Source organism: Oncorhynchus mykiss, chromosome 6, assembly GCF_057628025.1.
Source record: "Oncorhynchus mykiss isolate SJ-2025 chromosome 6, ASM5762802v1, whole genome shotgun sequence".
Classification (NCBI taxonomy): Eukaryota; Metazoa; Chordata; class Actinopteri; order Salmoniformes; family Salmonidae; genus Oncorhynchus; species Oncorhynchus mykiss.
Genome location: NC_143027.1, coordinates 39,372,184 through 39,390,193, shown reverse-complemented (window position 1 = coordinate 39,390,193; position 18,010 = coordinate 39,372,184). Strand labels below are relative to the sequence as shown.

General features: G+C 44.6%; 1 protein-coding gene across 10 annotated transcripts in view; it reads right to left on the bottom strand.

Moving 5' to 3' along the window:
- Window positions 1–2,226: 2,226 nt before the first annotated feature.
- Window positions 2,227–18,010, bottom strand: part of hsd17b3 (hydroxysteroid 17-beta dehydrogenase 3) — a 37,837-nt gene continuing 22,053 nt past the window's right edge. For 3 of the 10 annotated variants that reach the window (XM_090237900.1, XM_036980076.2, XM_036980077.2), the window contains exons 2-11: window positions 16,805–16,851; window positions 11,419–11,494; window positions 10,879–10,986; window positions 10,677–10,744; window positions 7,820–7,864; window positions 5,970–6,004; window positions 5,695–5,776; window positions 5,495–5,560; window positions 4,914–5,063; window positions 2,227–4,816 (exon numbers count right to left, since the gene is read on the bottom strand). In XM_090237900.1, the coding sequence (XP_090094026.1) occupies window positions 4,721–4,816; window positions 4,914–5,063; window positions 5,495–5,560; window positions 5,695–5,776; window positions 5,970–6,004; window positions 7,820–7,864; window positions 10,677–10,744; window positions 10,879–10,930 (594 nt within the window). In that variant the 5' untranslated portion in view covers window positions 10,931–10,986; window positions 11,419–11,494; window positions 16,805–16,851 and the 3' untranslated portion in view covers window positions 2,227–4,720. Of the gene's footprint in view, window positions 4,817–4,913; window positions 5,064–5,494; window positions 5,561–5,694; window positions 5,777–5,955; window positions 6,005–7,819; window positions 7,865–10,676; window positions 10,745–10,878; window positions 10,987–11,418; window positions 11,514–16,804; window positions 16,852–18,010 lie in introns of all 10 variants that reach the window. The other 7 variants (XM_090237902.1, XM_090237901.1, XM_036980079.2 and 4 more) reach the window with 5 other exon arrangements.

The window sequence follows — 18,010 nt, the reverse complement described above, 5'->3', positions numbered from 1 at the left end:
TACAGGGGGTACCGGTACCGAGTCAATGTGCGGGGGTACAGGTTAGTCAAGTAATTTTGTACATGTAGGTAGGGGTAAAGTGACTATGCATAGATAATAAACAGCGAGTAGCAGAAGTGTAAAAACAATGGGGGGGGGGGGGTCCAATGGGGTCAAATAGTCTGGGGGTTATTTGATTCATTGTTCAGCAGACGTATGGCTTGGGGGTAGAAGCTGTTAAGGAGCCTTTTGATCCTAGACTTGGCGCTCCGGTACCGCTTGCCGAGTGAGAACATGTTGAATAATAATTTATTTTTTATAAATGAACCTGCTCAATGTAATCATGTGTGTCAAATATGTAAGTTGAAAACACTGTATGTGAGTGTCCCTTGCCAACAGACAAACTGGCTTGGCAAGAGTAATGTGATGTCTAATTCATGTTTTTGGGGACACAAATGTTCTCGCAACGTCCCATGAAACGTGTCTAGAACATTAATATCTTATGTTCTGAGAACATGGCAACAATGTGCTGTGTATGTTTGGTGGGACGTTAATGGAATATTGTCCTAACCCACAGAAAACTGGACACATGAATATTCTTGCAACATCTCATAAAACTTGTCTATATGTGAAATTATGAGAAGTTCTAGAACATGAATATGTTAAATTATGAGACATTCTATTTTAAATTAAGGGAATGTTTTCTTGGAAATATTCCAAGCACATTCCTATAAATACATTCCTGTAAATACAATGTATTACCATTTTACGGCTAGGGCTAAGTCTTTTATCATACTTTCTATCCTACTCCTCTTTGGGACCTGTAAGGTGCAGGAGCCAGGTTCTGGGAAGCTCTGGCTCAATTTAACTACTGCTAATAAAAACAAATAACAGACTCCTAACTTCCTTTTTTTGCTTGTGATGACCATAAACTGCCACTAGATGGTGACATAGACTGAAAATATATTACATGTTGGCTTGCTACATTCTTTGTTACATTCTCTGGATAAATGTCAGCCAACCTAATATGCTCCCTTGACACTGGTTTATCAATGAGATGCTCAAGACATGCTGGACAATGTTGGGGTCCATGAGTGTATGTGTGTGTACGTGTGTCCTTGTCTGCCTTCTTTTGCCTGTGTGTGTGTTATTCTGTCTGCCAGTCTGTCTCCCCTATATCTTGCTGTGTGTTAATAATGAGAGTGACAGACTGTTTTTTTTCTTACCCTCCTTTCTTCTTCCCTCGCTAAATCTCTCTGTCTGTCTTGGAGGGACTCCAACGGTAATATGCAGGACAAAGAAAGACTTTGGTAGAGGTAAATCTGGCCCCACTTTTTAACATCTATCTGTCTCTCCCTCTCCATTCCTTATTTCCACCCCTATCTACTGTATAATTGACCCTCTCCAAATCTATTCCCCCTTTTCTCCCTTATCGTAGGAAGATAATTCATCATGACAGTCCATCACTCCAGTCACCCATTGGTTAGCCAGTCAACCTGCTCTGACAAGCTGGCACAACATCAGCTATGGTAAGTGGGATGAAATGTTATCAGAGCTTCTTATAATTTATTATATGTTGCCCTGTTTATCTACATACGCATACGCGTGCGCACACACACACAGCACTGTCTCCCAATTGGAAAATGATCCCCTACAAATAAGTATTTGAAATACTATATTCAAATACCTGGTTGAATGCCGCGTTCACATGCTAGTCGGAAATAGGAAACTCTGAAATGTTTGACTTGCTAACTGGTTGAACATGGCACGTGTATAACTACAGCCAGTTAGCAAGTTGAACATTTCTGAGTTTCTTAGTTCTGACTAGAGTGAGTGAGTGTATGTTAGTGTTTTCAAATACATGCCAATACTTTCCAAGTTTATTTCAGAATACAGTAGAGACAGAATCTAAAAGCCCATGGATGTTTGGCAGGTATTGAATGTCGTATTGCCATTTTGCTGAAATATTCTCAAAATAGTATACATTTCCTGCACTGTAAAACCGGATAAGTTCTGGCTACTTAAATATTTTTAGGAAACTGATTACCTCAAAACAATTTAGTTAAGAAACTTAAATAGCTGAAGTGTGGAGTACAACATCATTTGAGTAATACAAATGTAAAAAATTTGAGTAAGGTATACTTACATTTTTCATGTAAGTCAACTTACAATAGTTATTTTGATTTCTCTATACATAAAAACACTAAATAAATGTAGTCAATATGAGGAAGTGAGCACTACATCATCTTTTAAAGTCAGTCACTTTTATTTTCTCCCCAATTGGTAGTTAGTCTTGTCCCAACGCTGCAACTCTTGTACGAACTCGCTAGAGACAAAGGTCGAGAGCCATGTGTCCCCCGAAACACGAACCTGCCAAGCCGCACTGCTTCTTGACACACTGCTCACTTAACCCAGCCGCACCAATGTGTCAGAGAAAACACAGTACAACCGGCGACAGCATGCATCCGCCCGGCCAGCCACAGGTAGTCGCTAGAGCACAATGGGACAAGGACAACCCCAGCCGGCCAAACTCTCCCCTAACCCGGACGATGCTGGGCCAATTGTGTGCCACCTCATGAGTCTCCTGGTCGTGGCCAGCTGCATCACAGCCTGGGATCAAACCTCATTCTGTAGTGACGCCTGTAGCACAGCAATGCAGTGCCTTAGACCACTGCACCGCTCGGGAGGCCTAAAGTCAAAGTCAATTAATAAGTATAAGTTGCAATACTTGAAATGTTTGAGTTTAGCAAAGCCCGCCTTACTTAGAAACTATAATCACGTCCGGATGAAATGCATGCCCAAAGTAAACTGCCTGTTACTCAGGCCCAGAAGCTAGGATATGCATATAATTGGTAGTTTGGATAGACACTCTAAAGTTTCTAAAACTGTTAAAATAATGTCTGCGAGTATAACAGAACTTATTTGTCAGGCGAAACCCAGAAGACAAACCATCCAGGATTTTTTTGTTGTTGAGGTCACTGTGTTTTCAATTGGTTTTCTATGGGAAACTATATTTATGAGGCATCTGGTTGCAGTTCCTATGGCTTCCACTACATGTCAACAGTCTTTAGAAATTGGTTGATGTTTTTATTTTGAGAAATGAAGAAGTAGGGTGGTTCAGTGTGAGTGTCAAGCCAAGTGGACTATTGTTTGTTGAGCGGGACCTGGAGCTCGCTCCATGTTGATTTTATCCGCTATTGAACACAGTATATTCCGTCTTAAATTTGATCGATTATTTATGTTTTAGGATACCTAAGGTTGGATTAGGAAAGTTGTTTGAAATGTTTGGACCAAGTTTACAGGTAACTTATTAGATAATTTTTAGTCATGTTGGGCGAGTTGGAACCGGTGTATTTCTGAATCAAACATTTTGGGGATATAAAGAAGGAATTTATCAAACAAAGGGACCTTTTGTGATGTTTCTGGGACATTTTGGAGTGCCAACAGAAGAAGATCTTCAAAGGTAAGGCATGAATTATATCGTTATTTCTGACTTTCGTGTCGCACCTCCCTGGATTAAATATGTTTGTCATGCATTTGTATGATGGGGCACTGTCCTCAGATAATCGCATGGTTTGCTTTCGCCATAAAGCCTTTTTGAAATCTGACACGGCGGCTGGATTAACAAGAAGTTAAGCTTTATTATGGCGTATTGCACTTGTGATTTTATGACAGTTAAATATATCTAATAATTTAATTAGAATTTCGCGCTCTACAATTTCACCGGATGTTATCGAGATGTTCCGCTAGCGGTAACAGGTCAAATATAAAACAGTTAGTTAACTACACTCAAAAAGCAAAAGTTCAGAAGCGTTCTGTCTTCCTGTGTTGGCTTAGAGCTCCGAGAGCAGTTGAAACATGAGACACACGTTTAAGTAGTTGATTGGCCCAGTAAGACAACAGTGCCACCCGCCCCCTCTTCTCTCACTGTAAAACTTTTGAGGAAACCTGTTGCACTAAATATATCTGAGTACAGTTACATAAAGTGAATTTGTAGTAATTGTTCAAACCGATAGTCACTGTGACCCTGTAGGGGGTCCAGATTTGAGTTATATCAGCTTGAAAATGTTAAATATAATTTCCTAGTGTGCCTTGCCTTTTCAAATGAATTGTAGAGTTACCACCCATGACTGTATTTGTTAGTGACAGAGATATGGTTGTTGAATTCATTCACTTTCAGTCTTGTGGTCTTCAACAACTGAGTTCCTAGGCAAATGTTATGATGATAATTAAAAACTTATGACAATACATTACATATCTTATAAGACCTTATTTTATATACCCTTATACAGTGGCCTGAAGCTCATGGTTTACAGGCCACATCAGTCCTTCAAGTAGGGTTGCAGAGTGCAACCTGATAATGACTGCCAGGGTTAGGAACAATGGGAGGAGACCGCCTAAGCCATTTAAACCAGAACAACCATTTCAAAAATTCAAACTAAATTATTGGATTAGTTTATAAAAATGTATGTTATTTATCTTTGTGTAGTATAAGATCAATCAATCAATCACTCAATGTACATTAAAAAACACAGATTCCAAAATATCGACCAACAGCAGAGCATGCTGGGAAAGGTTGGTGTGACTTCTCATTTTCAGTCAGTATCACATAAACATTGATTTTGAGTTCAACTTACTAGAAGTATGAGTTAAAAATGCCTGAAAAAGTCATCATATCTTATTTACAGACATGCATACAGTACATGATGATACCATAATGCATGTGTTGATCTCCTATGACCTATGTCCCCACTCTTTTCTTCACATACTCCAGTAGACTGTCCTGCATGGTCTCACTGTGGAGGATCTGCTGAGGAACAGCCTGTACCATCCAACCCTGTAGAGACAACACACAGCACACACCTGTTTCAATGACTGAAAACAAGGTAAATACTCCACCTTTCCATATGTGTAAATGTTCTGATGTGTTTTACCAGTACTGTGTGACAGATGCTGCCGTAGGTCTTGTCCCCGGCTTGGAGGTACTCCAGGGATGTCCTGACAAAGTCTTCCGCTGTCAGGGTCACCATGTTGGACTTCTGGTAGCCCGTCATTGGGGTGGACACCCCAAATGGAGCCACTGCCTGGACACAGAGACACAGGAGAGAAACAGAGTAAAGTAGACATATAGAGCAGACAGTGTTGAGGCCAGTTCCATTTCAATTCAGTCAAGTGGGGAAGTGAATTTACCTTCAAATTCAAGAATAGTAAAATTCCATTTATTTCCCTTACGATTTTTCAATTCTTGATTTAGCTCACCTCCTGAATTCACATTCACATTGCTGTACAAACCCATGAATACAATTTGTATTTATTTATTCTACCCTTATTTTACCAGGTAAGTTGACTGAGAGAACATTCTAATTTACAGCAATGACCTGGGGAATAGTTACAGGTGAGACAGGGGGATGAATAAGCCAACATACACAATCAATACATGTACAAACGATTTGAGGGCCCTCCCCCTTTTATATGAATGTAAAATAGATCCATGCACCCTGATGCGTCACTGCACCTGTATCATGACTCTTTTTGCTTTATATTCAGCCTGCAGACCTTGAGAGAACCTCTCCACAAACACCTGTACAAAGACAGCAAGGCAAAAACATTGAGATCACTTTTATTATTTGTTATAGAAACGACTAATTCCAGAAGCATCGCGTACAACCGACTGATCATCCTGTGCTTAGAAAGAGATAGCAGGTCTGTACTAGCCTTTGATGCACAGTACATGGTGTACATGGGGGAGGGAACACTGGCCACACCAGAGGAGATGTTCACGATCACTCCCTTCCCTCTGCAGAGGAATTAGACAGTCAGGATTACTCAGGTTCTCCTCTCCTGACATTCATCAACATATGTTCATCCAGTAATTAACAGGATTTTAGATTAGACTAATTATAGTTTCAGTATAAATAAACTGGATTTTTGATTTAATTGACAATGTGAAGTCTCAAATATTGGCTTGAGGAAAACCTCTCCAAAAACACCTCTTCTCCATCCCTGGCAGGACTATTTGGCACATCTGTGGAACAAAGACAAGTCGGTTAAAAACAAAGACACTTAATTAAAGGGATACTTCGGGATTTTGGCAATGAGTCAGAAGCAGGGCCAGCGCCCTGGACAGGCATGTGATTTCCACAGAGGGGAACGCTTTCTTTCTCACGGGACCTCCTATTTGGATCTAGACTGTCCTTTTTGATTTGTTTCTTATAATATCAAGTGTTCAATAAATTGTATTCGTGGAGTGCCTTTGTTACAACTATTAACTGTAAGCGTTGGTGTTGGAACCCGGTATCAGCTTCTTTTTACAACGACAAAGTGCAAATAAATACCCCAACCACCAAGTGCAAGGTCAGCAAGATGCGTGGTCAAACGACGAAAACATCAGTAGCCTAAACATCATTACAAGTGCCAAGTGTGCTTGATAATAGTGAAATTCATCACATAAGCAATAATGACAATATGAATATGGGTTGATATGCAAGCAGTCAAAAAGGCAGTTGGGCAGTTGGCCGTTGGCAGTTCAGTTGATGATTTTATTATTTTGCTTGAGATGTCGGGCCTGCTCCCTCAGTGATTTTGTGCTGATAAAAGCCCGTAAAATTGTCACCTGCTTGTTCTATTGGGAGAAACTCCACAAATACAGGTGTGCCAAGCTTGTAACGTCATACCCAAGGCTGTAATCGCTGACAAAGGTGCTTCAACAAAGTACTGAGTGAAGGGTCTGAAAACTTATGTAAATATATTTCAGGTTTTGTTTTTAATACATTTGCAAAGATTTATGGTCCAGTTTTTGCATTGTCATTATGGGGTATTATGTGTAGATTGATAAAGGGGAAAAAGCTATTTAAATCCATGTTAGAATACAGCTGTAACAAAATGTGAAAAAAGTCAAGGGGTCTGAATACTTTCCGAATGTACTGTATCTGATGCGGACTGGCAAAAAAGAGAATGTCATGCCATACTCTTTTAGTTCTGACAGCATCACATTTCCTGGGCTACACATACTGAGACGCGCTGTTTCGCTTGCTTGGATGGGTCTTTCTGTTGGCGGGTGTCTCGGTCAAATAAGTTAGCAATATTTAAATATTTTATTTGGACGAAGCATGAGGTATGTTAGGGCGGGCCAGGCCCCCTAAGGTCCGCCCATAACGCCGGTCTTATGAACTTGTGGATACCATTTTTATGTCTCTGTGTTTAGTATGAAGGAAGTAGTTTAGCCGAGATATTGCTAACTAGCGTTAGCACAATGACTGGAAGTCTATGGTATCTACTAGCATGCTAGCAGTTACCATAGACTTCCAGTCATTGGACTAGCGTGGGATGCAGGCTTGCTTCTGAAGCTAAGCAGGGTTGGTCCTGGTCAGTCCATGGATGGGAGACCAGGTGGTGTTGGAGGGCCAGTAGGAGGCAACCTTTCCTCTGGTTTAAAAAAAAATCCCTGTGTAGTGTGCTATCTTTCGGATGGGATGTTAAAAAGGGTGTCCTGACTCTCTGTGGTCACAAAAAGATCCCATGGCACTTATTGTAAGAGTAGTGGTGTTAATCCTAGTGTCCTGGCTAAATTTCCAATCTGGCTCTCATACCATCATGGTCACATAATCCTCCCCAGTTTACAAATGGCTCATTCATCCTCTCCCCTGTAATTATTCCCCAGGTTGTTGCTGTAAATGAGAATGTGTTAGTTAGTAATTGTGCTAGCACTAGTCAGCAACTTCCTTCAAAAGACATATCCATGAGTTCATCTGGGGAAGTAGATAACGGGCCTCATTGCCAAAATCCCAAAGTATCCCTTTAAGCATACACACTCCACTGATGGGCTTCAATATCTACCCACCTTGACCAAGGCTTTGACATTGCAGTTGATCACTTTTGTAATTCTCTGGAAGAACAAAAACAACAAAAACAAATGTGAAGTGTGTTCCTTCCTTCCTTCCTTGTCATCCTTGTCAATTAAATTAAAATATAGGGCAAAACACACATCACAACGAGAGATAACACAGAACTACATAAAGAGACAACTAAGACAACAGCAGAGCAAGGCAGCAACACATGGCAACATAGCATGGTAGCAACACAACATGGTAGCAGCACAAAACACGGTACAAACATTATTGGGCACAGACAACAGCACAAAGGGCAAGAAGGTAGAGACAACAATAGATTACGCAAAGCAGCCACAACTGTCAGTACGAGTGTCCATGATTGAGTCTATGAAGAGATTGAGATAAAACTGTCCAGCTTGAGTGTTTGTTGCAGCTCATTCCAGTCGCTAGCTGCAGCAAACAGAAAAGACGAGCGACCCAGGGGTGTGTGTGCTTTGGGGACCTTTAACAGAATGTGACTGGCAGAACGGGTGTTGTATGTGGAGGATGAGGGCTGCAGTAGATATCTCAGATAGAGGGGAGTGAGGCCTAAGAGGGTTTTATAAATAAGCATCAACCAGTGGGTCGTGCGAAGGGTATACGGAGATGACCAGTTTACAGAGGAGTATAGAGTGCAGTGATGTGTCCTATAAGGAGCATTGGTGGCAAATCTCATGGCCGAATGATAAAGAACATCTAGCTGCTCAAGTGCACCCTTACCTGCCGATTTATAAATTACGTCTCCGTAATCTAGCATGGTCATCTGAATCAGGGTTAGTTTGGCAGCTGGTGTGAAAGAGGAGCAATTACAATAGAGGAAACCAAGTCTAGATTTAACTTCAGTCTGCAGCTTTGATATGTGCTGACAATGTACCGTCTAGCCATACTCCCAATAACTTGTATGAGTTAACTACCTCAAGCTCTAAGCCCTGAGAGGTAGTAATCACACCTGTAATCATGACCTTTGCTTTGGAGTTGTTCAGAACAAGGTTAAGGGTAGAGAAAGCTTGTTGGACACTAAGAAAGCTTTGTTGTAGAGCATGTAACACAACATCCGGGGAGGGGCCAGCTGAGTATAAGACTGTAGCTAAATGGATGAGAGAGCTTCCTACTGCCTGAGCTATGTTGTTGATGTAAATTGAGAAGAGCGTGGGGCCTAGGATCGAGCCTTGAGGTACTCCCTTGGTGACAGGCAGTGACTGAGACAGAAGATTTTCTGACTTTATACACTGCACTCTTTGAGAAAGGTAGTTAGCAAACCAGGTCAAGCCCAGAAGAATGGAATGATCTACCATATCAAAAGCTTTGGCCGCACAACATTGCTTAGAATCAAGGGCAATGGTGACATCATTGAGGACCTTGAAGGTTGCAGTGACACATCCATAACCTGGGCGGAAACCAGATTTCATACCAGAGAGAATAAGAAAGCCAGTCAGTTGATTATTGACAAGTTTTTTCAACACTTTTGATAAACAGGGCAAAATAGAAATAGGCCTATAACAGTTAGGATCAGCTTGATCACCCCCGTAAATAACGCACAAACCGTGGCTGCCTTCCAAGCAATGGGAACCTCCCCAGAGAGGAGAGACAGGCTTGGCGGTGATAGAAAGCGTTTTAACCATCTGACCCAGATGTTTTTTGGGGGTCAAGTTTAGGAGCTCCTTTAGCACCTCGGACTTACTGACCACCTACAGGGAGCAACTTTGTAGCGGGGCAGGGGAAAAAGAGGGAGGAGCGTCGGAGCTAGTCGCATTAGAAGGGGTGGGAGATGAGGAAATGTTGGACGGGCAAGGAGGCATGGCTGAGTCAATTAGGAATCCTAACTTAATGAAGTGGTGATTAATGAGCTCAGCCATGTGCTTCTTGTCAGTAACAACCACATCATCAACATTATGGGACATGGGCAGCAGTAAGGAGGAGGGTTTATTCTCCAGGTCTTTAACCATTTCCAGAACTTCTTGGGGTTAGACCCACAGAGAGAGCACTGGTCCTTAAAGTAACTAACTTTGGCCTTCCTGACAGCCTGAGTTCACTTATTTCTCATTTGCCTGAACGAGACCCAGTCAGCCTGAATATGTGTGTCCTGAGCCTTTCGCCAAATGCAAGTGCAATTCTTGAGGTGGATCAACATCAACGTAATAACTGGCATATTATGACATCACACCAGTGGAGCCTGGTGGGAGGAGCTATAGGAGGACGGGCTCATTGTAGAGCCTGGACTGAAATCAATGGAATGGAGTCAAACGTGGTTTCAATGTTTGATCTGTTGAATACAGTTCCATTTATTCCATTCCAGCAGTGGAAGCTGCTGAAAGGAGGACAGCTCATAATAATGTCTGGAATGGTATCAAACACGTGATCTCCATGTCATTGATACCATTCCATTGACTCCATTCCAGACATTATTATGAGCCATCCTCTCCTCAGCAGCCTCCACTCTGTCACGCAGCGCGTTGGATAAAGGTGAGGTGGGGCGAGAGGAAAGGGGAGTGTGAGGAACAGGTAAGAGGACAGGTGAGGTACGAGGACGAGATCTTAATTTGATCACTCTTTTGTTGAAAAGAACATTTGTGCATAGCAGGAATTGCAAACTTGTAGTGTTTTCAAGGTTTAAAAGGCTTCTAAAGTTTGTAATTTCCAATTGAACATTTCAGACTTGATTTGCCCTAACGTGAAATGCATCAGCCCCTACAAAAATGTATATTAATTATAATACACAAAATAATTCACATTTCCTGTTGCTAAAGGATTCTTTTCCTGCTGTATCAAACTGGCTCAAATTAAGATCCTACATCTGTAGGTGAACCAATATTGTATGTCTCCTCTCACCTGTTCCAGGTCCTTAGTCTGCAGGAACTTGCAGGGAATATGGCTAGGCAGAATCCCCACGTTGTTCACTGCATGAATTGGATAAGACCAGGTTAATGCCACTCGGCAGCTGTCATTGGGATAGGTTATTGGGATAGGATAGGTTACTATTTTTAGAGATCAGTAAATATAACGAGGAGTAATAATGAAGGACAGCGCGCACCTAATACACTGATATTTAAGCCTTTCAGGTTCTCCTCAATGTGTTCATACATGTCATCCTCAGTGAAATCAGCTACGATCACTTTCACTTTCTGACCCGTGGTTTCTCCTGTGAAAGAGAAAGGTCACAAAATGAAGTTCCAGAGATACATTGACCTAACATCTAAACCAAGGGTGTCGAACTCATTATGCACCGGGGGGCGCATATGGTCTTCATCGAGGTCCGGAGGGCTGCACCGAATATGTGTTATATTTCCTCGCTGTCAAAGTGTGTAAAAATAGTCCTATATCCATCGTTTTTGGAAATTCGACCCTGACGGTGTAGCTTCAATTTCCGTGATTATTAGAGAGCTGGAAACAGTCAAGAAACTCTATAAATGCAGGTCCATTATAATTTAAAAAACAATATATATATGTTTTTACACAAACCATCCTCGGGATGGATTGAACCACTGCGAGCAGTATGTCTGACACTCCTGATCTTAACCCTCAAAGACAATGTTGCTCATCCCAGAAGAAGAAGGATGTTAATTCCTCCCACCTATCTCCAGTGCCACCCGGTCCAGTTTGTCCTTGGTTCTGCTCAGGATCACCACGTTCAGCCCACGTCCTGCCAGCTGCACAGGTAGGACAGAACTACATGGAGTTAGTGATGGACAGGTGGGACAGAACCACATGGAGTTAGTGAAAGACAGGTGGGACTGAACCACTGGAGTTAGTGATGGACAGGTGGGACAGAACCACTGGAGTTAGTGATGGACAGGTGGGACTGAACCACTGGAGTTAGTGAAAGACAGGTGGGACAGAACCACATGGAGTTAGTGAAAGACAGGTGGGACAGAACCACTGGAGTTAGTGATGGACAGGTGGGACAGAACCACTGGAGTTAGTGATGGACAGGTGGGACAGAACCACATGGAGTTAGTGAAAGACAGGAGGGACAGAACCACTGGAGTTAGTGATGGACAGGTGGGACAGAACCACTGGAGTTAGTGAAAGACAGGTGGGACTGAACCACTGGAGTTAGTGATGGACAGGTGGGACTGAACCACTGGAGTTAGTGATGGACAGGTGGGACAGAACCACATGGAGTTAGTGAAAGACAGGTGGGACAGAACCACTGGAGTTAGTGATGGACAGGTGGGACAGAACCACTGGAGGTAGTGATGGACAGGTGGGACAGAACCACTGAAGTTAGTGATGGACAGGTGGGACAGAACCACTGGAGTTAGTGATGGACAGGTGGGACAGAACCACTGGAGTTAGTGATGGACAGGTGGGACAGAACCACTGGAGTTAGTGATGGACAGGTGGGACAGAACCACTGGAGTTAGTGATGGACAGGTGGGACAGAACCACTGGAGTTAGTGATGGACAGGTGGGACAGAACCACTGGAGTTGGTGTTGCACAGGGGGATAAAACCACATGGAGTTGGTGTTGCACAGGGGGATAAAACCACATGGAGTTGGTGTTGCACAGGGGGATAAAACCACATGGAGTTGGTGTTGCACAAAGGGATAAAACCACATGGAGTTGGTGTTGCACGGGGGGATTGAACCAAATGGAGTTAGTGTTGCACGGGGGGATAGAACACAATGGAGTTAAGTGTTGCACAGGTGGATAGAACCACATGGAATTGGTGTTGCACAGGGGGATAGAACCACATGGAGTTAGTGTTGCACAGGGGGATAGAACCCCATGGAGTTAGTGTTGCACAGGGGGATAGAACCACATGGAGTTAGTGTTGCATGGGGGGGGGGGATAGAACCACATGGAGTTACTGTTGCACAGGTGGATAGAACCACATGGAAATGGTGTTGCACAGGTGGATAGAACCACATGGAATTGGTGTTACACAGGGGGATAGAACCACATGGAGTTAGTGTTGCACAGGGGGATAGAACCCCATGGAGTTAGTGTTGCACAGGGGGATAGAACCACATGGAGTTAGTGTTGCATGGGGGGATAGAACCACATGGAATTGGTGTTGCACAGGGGGATAGAACCACATGGAGTTAGTGTTGCATGGGGGGATAGAACCACATGGTTAGTGTTGCATGGGGGGGATAGAACCACATGGTTAGTGTTGCATGGGGGGGATAGAACCACATGGAGTTGGTGTTGCACGGGGGGATAGAACCACATGGAGTTGGTGTTGCACGGGGGGATAGAACCACATGGAGTTAGTGTTGCATGGGGGGGATAGAACCACATGGTTAGTGTTGCATGGGGGGGATAGAACCACATGGTTAGTGTTGCATGGGGGGGATAGAACCACATGGAGTTGGTGTTGCACGGGGGGATAGAACCACATGGAGTTAGTGTTGCATGGGGGGGATAGAACCACATGGAGTTGGTGTTGCACGGGGGGATAGAACCACATGGAGTTAGTGTTGCATGGGGGGGATAGAACCACATGGAGTTAGTGTTGCACAGGGGGATAGAACCACATGGAGTTAGTGTTGCATGGGGGGATAGAACCACATGGAATTGGTGTTGCACAGGGGGATAGAACCACATAGAGTTAGTGTTGCATGGGGGGGATAGAACCACATGGAGTTAGTGTTGCATGGGGGGGATAGAACCACATGGTTAGTGTTGCATGGGGGGGATAGAACCACATGGAGTTGGTGTTGCACGGGGGGATAGAACCACATGGAGTTAGTGTTGCATGGGGGGGATAGAACCACATGGAGTTAGTGTTGCACAGGGGCATAGAACCACATGGAGTTAGTGTTGCATGGGGGGGATAGAACCACATGGAGTTAGTGTTGCATGGGGGGGATAGAACCACATGGAGTTAGTGTTGCATGGGGGGGATAGAACCACATGGAGTTAGTGTTGCATGGGGGGGATAGAACCACATGGAGTTAGTGTTGCATGGGGGGGATAGAACCACATGGAGTTGGTGTTGCACGGGGAGATAGAACCACATGGAGTTAGTGTTGCATGGGGGGATAGAACCACATGGAGTTAGTGTTGCACAGGGGGATAGAACCACATGGAGTTAGTGTTGCACAGGGGGATAGAACCACATGGAATTGGTGTTGCACAGGGGGATAGAACCACATGGAGTTAGTGTTGCATGGGGGGGGATAGAACCACATGGAGTTGGTGTTGCACATGGGGATAGAACCACATGGAATTGGTGTTGCATAGGGGGATAGAACCACATGGAGTTAGTGTTGCACGGGGGGATAGAACCACATGGAGTTGGTGTTGCATGGGGGGGATAGAACCACATGGAGTTACTGTTGCATGGGGGGGATAGAACCACATGGAGTTAGAGTTGCATGGGGGGATAGAACCACATGGAGTTAGTGTTGCATGGGGGGGATAGAACCACATGGAGTTAGTGTTGCATGGGGGGGATAGAACCACATGGAGTTGGTGTTGCACGGGGGGATAGAACCACATGGAGTTAGTGTTGCATGGGGGGGATAGAACCAAATGGAGTTAGTGTTGCACAGGGGGATAGAACCACATGGAATTGGTGTTGCACAGGGGGATAGAACCACATGGAATTGGTGTTGCATAGGGGGATAGAACCACATGGAGTTGGTGTTGCACGGGGGGATAGAACCACATGGAATTGGTGTTGCACAGGGGGATAGAACCACATAGAGTTAGTGTTGCATGGGGGGGATAGAACCACATGGAGTTAGTGTTGCATGGGGGGGATAGAACCACATGGTTAGTGTTGCATGGGGGGGATAGAACCACATGGAGTTGGTGTTGCACGGGGGGATAGAACCACATGGAGTTAGTGTTGCATGGGGGGGATAGAACCACATGGAGTTAGTGTTGCACAGGGGCATAGAACCACATGGAGTTAGTGTTGCATGGGGGGGATAGAACCACATGGAGTTAGTGTTGCATGGGGGGGATAAAACCACATGGAGTTAGTGTTGCATGGGGGGATAGAACCACATGGAGTTAGTGTTGCATGGGGGGGATAGAACCACATGGAGTTGGTGTTGCACGGGGAGATAGAACCACATGGAGTTAGTGTTGCATGGGGGGATAGAACCACATGGAGTTAGTGTTGCACAGGGGGATAGAACCACATGGAGTTAGTGTTGCACAGGGGGATAGAACCACATGGAATTGGTGTTGCACAGGGGGATAGAACCACATGGAGTTAGTGTTGCATGGGGGGGATAGAACCACATGGAGTTGGTGTTGCACATGGGGATAGAACCACATGGAATTGGTGTTGCATAGGGGGATAGAACCACATGGAGTTAGTGTTGCACGGGGGGATAGAACCACATGGAGTTGGTGTTGCATGGGGGGGATAGAACCACATGGAGTTACTGTTGCATGGGGGGGATAGAACCACATGGAGTTAGTGTTGCATGGGGGGATAGAACCACATGGAGTTAGTGTTGCATGGGGGGGATAGAACCACATGGAGTTAGTGTTGCATGGGGGGGATAGAACCACATGGAGTTGGTGTTGCACGGGGGGATAGAACCACATGGAGTTAGTGTTGCATGGGGGGGATAGAACCAAATGGAGTTAGTGTTGCACAGGGGGATAGAACCACATGGAATTGGTGTTGCACAGGGGGATAGAACCACATGGAATTGGTGTTGCATAGGGGGATAGAACCACATAGAGTTAGTGTTGCATGGGGGGGTAGAACCACATGGAGTTGGTGTTGCACAGGGGGATAGAACCACATGGAGTTGGTGTTGCACGGGGGGATAGAACCACATGGAATTGGTGTTGCACAGGGGGATAGAACCACATGGAATTGGTGTTGCATAGGGGGATAGAACCACATGGAGTTAGTGTTGCATGGGGGGGGTAGAACCACATGGAGTTGGTGTTGCACAGGGGGATAGAACCACATGGAGTTGGTGTTGCACGGGGGGATAGAACCACATGGAGTTGGTGTTGCATGGGGGGGATAGAACCACATGGAGTTACTGTTGCATGGGGGGGATAGAACCACATGGAGTTAGTGTTGCATGGGGGGATAGAACCACATGGAGTTAGCGTTGCATGGGGGGGATAGAACCACATGGAGTTAGTGTTGCATGGGGGGGATAGAACCACGGGGGGATAGAACCACATGGAGTTGGTGTTGCACGGGGGGGATAGAACCACATGGAGTTGGTGTTGCACGGGGGGATAGAACCACATGGAGTTGGTGTTGCATGGGGGGGATAGAACCACATGGATTTAGTGTTGCAGGGGGGGATAGAACCACATGGAATTGGTGTTGCACAGGGGGATAGAACCACATGGAGTTGGTGTTGCATGGGGGGATAGAACCACATGGAGTTGGTGTTGCATGGGGGGGATAGAACCACATGGAGTTGGTGTTGCATGGGGGGGATAGAACCACATGGAGTTGGTGTTGCATGGGGGGGATAGAACCACATGGAGTTGGTGTTGCACGGGGGGATAGAACCACATGGAGTTGGTGTTGCACGGGGGGATAGAACCACATGGAGTTGGTGTTGCATGGGGGGATAGAACCACATGGAGTTAGTGTTGCATGGGGGGATAGAACCACATGGAGTTAGTGTTGCATGGGGGGGATAGAACCACGGGGGGATAGAACCACATGGAGTTGGTGTTGCACGGGGGGATAGAACCACATGGAGTTAGTGTTGCATAGGGGGGATAGAACCACATGGAGTTGGTGTTGCAAGGGGGGATAGAACCACATGGAGTTAGTGTTGCATGGGGGGGATAGAACCACATGGAGTTGGTGTTGCACGGGGGGATAGAACCACATGGAGTTGGTGTTGCACGGGGGGATAGAACCACATGGAGTTAGTGTTGCACGGGGGGACAGAACCACATGGAGTTGGTGTTGCATGGGGGGATAGAACTATATGCAGTTAGGGATGGACAGGTGGTATGTCATGAACAGCCACAGTCACATTCAGAGACAGCAATGGTAACTTACCTCAAAGGCGTAAGCCTTCCCTATCCCGTCTGACCCACCAGTGACCACTGCAACAGAGCAAGATGGGATAGGATGTCACTGCAAAATATCTTTACACATTGCTACTGATAGAAGTATCCAGGCAGTACTATTTCCCACCACTAGAGGCTTCATGCACCACAGCATGGGTGGACTGCTCCACTTGGAAGTTTTGTTCCCATCGGGCCTGAAAGTTAGAGCCAAGTCTGATCCAAGCCCGGTAAACTGAAACCCGAGCCCAGGCCCGGTCCAATATCAGAGAAATTAAATGAGCTTTAACCCGAAAAGGAGCCATATTTCTAGAAAACAGTATATTGATTGATATTGATGGTGCTGAGAACAATGCAGAAGAGGTGGGTGACAGAGACTGGAAAACTCACCTAAATTGTGATCAACTGAATGATGAAACTATTGGAATAAAGTAGGCTAATGCAATTGAAGGCATGTATCAAATTGCTGTTTTATACTGAAACTCCCAAAGTCATATCCAAATGTTAACTATAATTTAAAGCAATAGTCATGTCACCTAGATGATCATTTCTTTCTGCTTTGAGACGAGCGTGGAGGAGTCGTCTTGATAAATCAATTAATAGGCAGGTTTCCATTGACCCAGTTGTATTCGACAAAAGCAATGTCGCAAAAAAAATAATTGCATGTGTAATGGAAACGACAGATATAGAAATAGAAGTCTTCTATATATGAGGTCAACACACCACATCATCACTGACTCCAAGTGTACTTCAATATGTTTTTGTTTTTTTTCATTGAACCTTTATTTAACTAGGCAAGTCAGTTAAGAACAAATTCTTATTTACAATGATGGCCTAGGAACAGTGGGTTAACTACCTTGTTCGGGGGGGCAGAATGACAGATTTAACCTTGGCAGTTCGGGGATTCGATCTAGCAACCTTTCGGTTACTGGCCCAATGCCCTAACCACCAGGCTACCTGCTGCCCAATTACTAGGGGGTAACTAGTCCCCTGAGGTTAACTAGCCCCCCCCCCCCCCAACACGAGATGTCACCAAACACTTTCCCTGGCTGCCACTGCTCTGTAAGTGAAAAAGTTGTAGATATATTCCAATGAAGTTAGATGTACAAGTAGGAAAGCCTTAAGATAAATAATCCACTTGTTTAGAGAGAAACATTGAGATAATTTTTCAGTAAAGTTAGTAATATGTTGGATGAGT